The 4,699-nt window shown below is 30.4% G+C and overlaps 1 protein-coding gene across 1 annotated transcript; it reads left to right on the top strand.

The window, feature by feature from the left end:
• Nucleotides 1–1,599: 1,599 nt before the first annotated feature.
• LOC131601491 (arginase, mitochondrial-like) lies at nucleotides 1,600–4,468 on the top strand. Its single transcript, XM_058873323.1, has 8 exons — nucleotides 1,600–1,697; nucleotides 1,798–1,902; nucleotides 2,063–2,197; nucleotides 2,522–2,684; nucleotides 2,772–2,905; nucleotides 3,000–3,209; nucleotides 3,726–3,836; nucleotides 4,022–4,468. Exons 2-8 carry the CDS (start codon nucleotides 1,801–1,803, stop codon nucleotides 4,286–4,288), a joined length of 1,122 nt encoding a protein of 373 aa, XP_058729306.1. The 5' UTR covers nucleotides 1,600–1,697; nucleotides 1,798–1,800; the 3' UTR covers nucleotides 4,289–4,468.
• The last annotated feature ends 231 nt before the right edge of the window (nucleotides 4,469–4,699 follow it).

Genomic DNA, 4,699 nt, shown 5'->3' with positions numbered 1-4,699 from the left:
ATTTTCAGTCCAACCTACGCGTTCGTGAACCTTCCGCTACGACTGTGAGAATGTAATAAAATACAATATTTTGTAATAGTTTATTATTATTATTAATTTTTGATAGTTATGGTATACCATTATTAGATTGCTTACCAAATGTTACACATTGGCTTACAATCAAGATACCTTTCAATTTTCTTTTTATTACTCCTTAAACACTTGCATCCTCACGTTTGTCATAAACAAACCAATTATTTTTCCCCCAAATAAGTTACATCTTCTAAATAGAATTAAAAATGTACACCACCAACTTTCCAAATTAGGGTAGATGCATAAGGACCACATATTAGGAGACAAGAGTCGTCACCACATGCAAGATTTCATATCCCTCGAAACATAAAACTAGGTGGATCTAGTTTGATATAGAGAGCACTAAAGGAAAAAACGTGATTCTGTTTCCACGACAAAGAGAGCAACTTGATATTTACAATTCAAATAGCAAAATCCTGATATTCTCGCAGCTCAAGAAGACCTCAAGATAAGCTACTAGAGAAAAACACATTTAATCTTTTGTTTATTTCGATGTTAAACAAAAACCAATAATTTTCTATGTAAGAACAAAATACTTGACTTAAAAAAAATCACTGTTCATAGCAATATAGTGATATATACCATTAAGCTAATTATTATATGAAACTCAAAATATTTATAGGGCATATTCCTTCTCCATAACTTATATCAAGAAAAATGTTACTAATGATGTATAACAGTTTAGCAAATGTTTTTTTTTTTAATAGGCAAGAAATCTATTAAAAATGGAGTAATTTTGGGATACTCAAACCAAAATATAAAAACGGAAAGTCTCTACCTCCCAAAGCAAAGGAGAGGGAAAATATTCCAAGTGTAAAAGTTACAACCCTCTTTTAAAGAACAAATAGAGGAAAGTCATATTCATGATTTAAACACTCTGGCGGTCATACAATCATCGAAAGAAGGAGTGATATGGTTAAAGATACAATCAGATAGATATATTATTCTCGTATGATACACAAAAGGCCGCGCATGATTCACCAAAAGCGGATAGATATATCTTTCGCCCAAAACGGAGTCGTTAACCGTCCACATATTGTTGTGTGCACTTGTTTATCATATTGTGCACCCATTTCCAAACTATATTGGTCGTTGTTGGGAGTACTCGTCCATTTATTAAATTGAGGGAAGTATCGTCTCCCTATCCATAGTGATACGGGAGAGAAAATAAAAAAGGAGAAGCCGCATTCTCTAGAGTAATAGGGAAGTAACTATTTATTTCCTACGCTATAAGAAAACTAACCTTGGTCGCCACTATGTTAGACTGTCAAGTTGTTACTTCCTACGTTTCACAATGAGTGTTGTTTTAACAAATAAATGTTATTTTCATTTTTCAATATAGTAATGATTATTATTTTTTTAATTCTATCCTTTAATTATTACACTCGGTACAATACTTTAAATATATTTATAAGGTTAATTTAGTAAAAGACAATATTATTACATTTTTTTAATCTGTGTACAAAAATTTTAAACCACACTCATTTTAAAATAGTGGGAGTAGTAAGTTAGAAATGTAAGTGATCTCCCATTATAAATATCTAGGTTATTCCATTTGCTTAACATATTGAGTTTCATAAATTGGTCATTGAAGATATAGCCATTTTTCTTTGTTAGAGAAATTGGTATGTAGTACTAAGATAAGATAGCTACATGTTGTTCTGCAGCATTTTTTCTCTAACAATAGAAAATAACATCTATTAAATGTTAACTGTTTTCATGCAGAAAATGATGTCAATTGTAGCTCGCAGAGCCTTTAAGCAGACACTAGCCAGAGCAACTCGGGAGATAGATGCTTCACCTTCACTTCTTCAAGGAGCAAATTGTAAAGTAAGTAAAAGCATTACACATTTTATTATTTTTGTTAATATTGAAGCAAAAATATTTAATATAGACTTTTGAAAAAATGGTACAAAATAAATTATTAATAGTAATATCTCTGGCCTATATATATAAATTTAATGTTTTATTTGTTTTTTTGTAACTAAAGATGATGTCAAGTATAGCAGCATTAGGCTCCAATTTCTCCCAAGCTCAAGAAAGAGCAGCTAAATTGACAAAAGATGGTCAAGATAGTGCCATCCATGCAGCACTTACATATCTTAAAGAAAAAGCAAAGCTTAAGGCAAGTTATTTCCTCAACTTACTTGTTTTGACTTATTTTTTTCATCAAAAGAATTATGAAATCAATTAAACTTTCATTTTAAAAAATGGTAAAAAGATAGACCGGTTTAATTTTTAGTAAATTAAAAATTAAAAATTATACTAATAGAAAATGATATAAATGTAATTTACCAAAAATTATACTAATGAAAAAAATGTAAATTCCTTTTATATTTGGTCATTGAATTTTGCGACGGAGATAATTAGAGAGGGAATATTTTTCTGTCGGTAATTTTTAGGGAATATTTTCCGTCACTAATTTTCAAAGTTGGTTAATTTTGTCCAGGGTGAAACTGCGGGTTCTCTTTATGGCGGTGCTATAGCAACTTCAACTCTTCTTGGAGTGCCTTTGGGACACAATGGGTCATATCATGAAGGCGCCACATTTGCTCCTCCTCTCGTTAGGGCGGCCATTTGGGATGACAGCACAAACTCAACAACTGAAGAAGGTATATGCATATCTCCATTGTTTCAACTTAGAAGTTTACAATATAACTTTTTAGATTTTAACTCAGATAACCATATTTTTTCTGTAGGCAAGAATTTAATTGACCCGCGCGTGTTTGCTGATGTTGGTGATATTCCTATCCAAGATATACGAAATTTAGGAGTCAGTGAAGAGAGAATAATGAATTTTATTAGCGACTCTGTCAAGATAGTGATGGATCATGTATACTTCCTAATATTATTCTTCATTTTTATGATATTAATTACATGGATTTATTTTTTTCTTATGGTTTTTGTATTGATTATTATTCTTGCAGGCTCCATTGCGTCCCTTAATTGTGGGAGGTGATCACTCAATATCATATCCTGTTGTTAGAGCTGTCTCGGAGAAACTTGGAGGACCAGTTGATATTCTTCATTTTGATGCACATCCAGATCTCTATGAAAACTTTGATGATAATTATTATTCACATGCTTCACCCTTTGCTCGAATCATGGAGGGTAAATATGCGAAACGACTAGTGCAGGTAATTTTTGTTGTAAATTATTAATAATTAATTATCATGGATGTGTTTCAAAATGACAAGAAAATATAAAAGTGAAGTTTTTTTTTAATACAGAAAACAGACAACGGTTTGTGAATTGTTACAATAGGTTGTTTGAATAAAAAATGTGAAACAGTGCAACCTTTAAAAATTGTTATTGTATGTGAAACAGTGCAATGTTTGAAAAGTGATGTTGTAGGCGAAACAATGTCACATTTAGTAAAAATGTTGTTGAAAGTGTTTGTTTCATATAGGATCGCAACCTTATAAAACAACATCAGTTTTCCCTAAAAACTGAACATTCTAAAAAACATCACAAAAAACCTACCTCATTTTCAATCAATATTCCCGTGCAATGGCTGAAATGTATTTTGCACCATATAACCAGAGATGAATTTGCAATCACAACCAAAGTTTAAAATTAATATTACAATCTGTTAAATATATTTCATATGTAAGTTTTTTCATGCTCCTAACTCATTAATTTATTTATCATAGGTTGGTGTACGATCAATAAATGTTGAAGGAAGACAACAAGGCGAAAAATATGGAGTAGAAATACATGAAATGAGAAATTTTGCAAAAGATCGCGACTATTTAGAGAATTTGGTCTCTTTCTCTTATCTCTATTTTTTTATGATCTATTTTTGTAATGTTTGATATACAAATTCTTAAACTTAATTTAAAAAAAAATTATTAACTTATAAATATCAACAACTTTTTTACAGTAATATATAAATATAAATAAATGTTAGACCGCTAAAAATTAAATCTTGATAAATTTATTTATGCAGACACTTGGTACGGGTGAAGGTGTAAAAGGTGTATATGTATCAATAGATGTTGATTCTCTTGATCCAGGCTTTGCTCCAGGTGTGTCTCATATTGAATCTGGAGGTCTTTCTTTCAGAGATATTCTAAACATTCTTCACAATCTCAAAGGTAATATTGTTGGTGGAGATGTTGTTGAGTACAATCCACAACGTGATGTTTCTAATAAGATGACTGCACTTGTTACTGCTAAGTTGGTCCGAGAATTGGCTGCAAAGATGTCCAAGTGAGGAATCAAGTGATTCTTCTGCTACTTGCTGTTGGGATTTATGTTTTACTAAGTTTTATTTAAAGCATTAATAAAAGAGAAAGTGTGTACATGTGATTTAGGCTTTAACTAGTTTAAGTCAATGCACATTAATGTTTGTGCCTTTGGTTTTAATTTGCTTGTTATGAGTTTATGGCTAAATAAAGACAAAATGTTTGTCAATGTTTTGTGTTAGTTAATGCTTGGGTAGATTTTCAACTACTTCGTACCTTTTAAAATAAGGGTCATATTTAACACTTTTATAGATATTAAGAAAATATAATAAATAAAATGATAAACAATTATTTTTTTAATAGTAAAATAATATATTATAAAAGGTTAACGCCTTCAAAAATTAAAATGAGAAAGAAGGCCCAAATCAAACCAAAATAGT

The sequence above is a fragment of the Vicia villosa genome, linkage group LG5 (assembly GCF_029867415.1).
Source record: "Vicia villosa cultivar HV-30 ecotype Madison, WI linkage group LG5, Vvil1.0, whole genome shotgun sequence".
NCBI lineage: Eukaryota > Viridiplantae > Streptophyta > Magnoliopsida > Fabales > Fabaceae > Vicia > Vicia villosa.
This window is presented reverse-complemented; position numbering and strand designations above follow the sequence as displayed.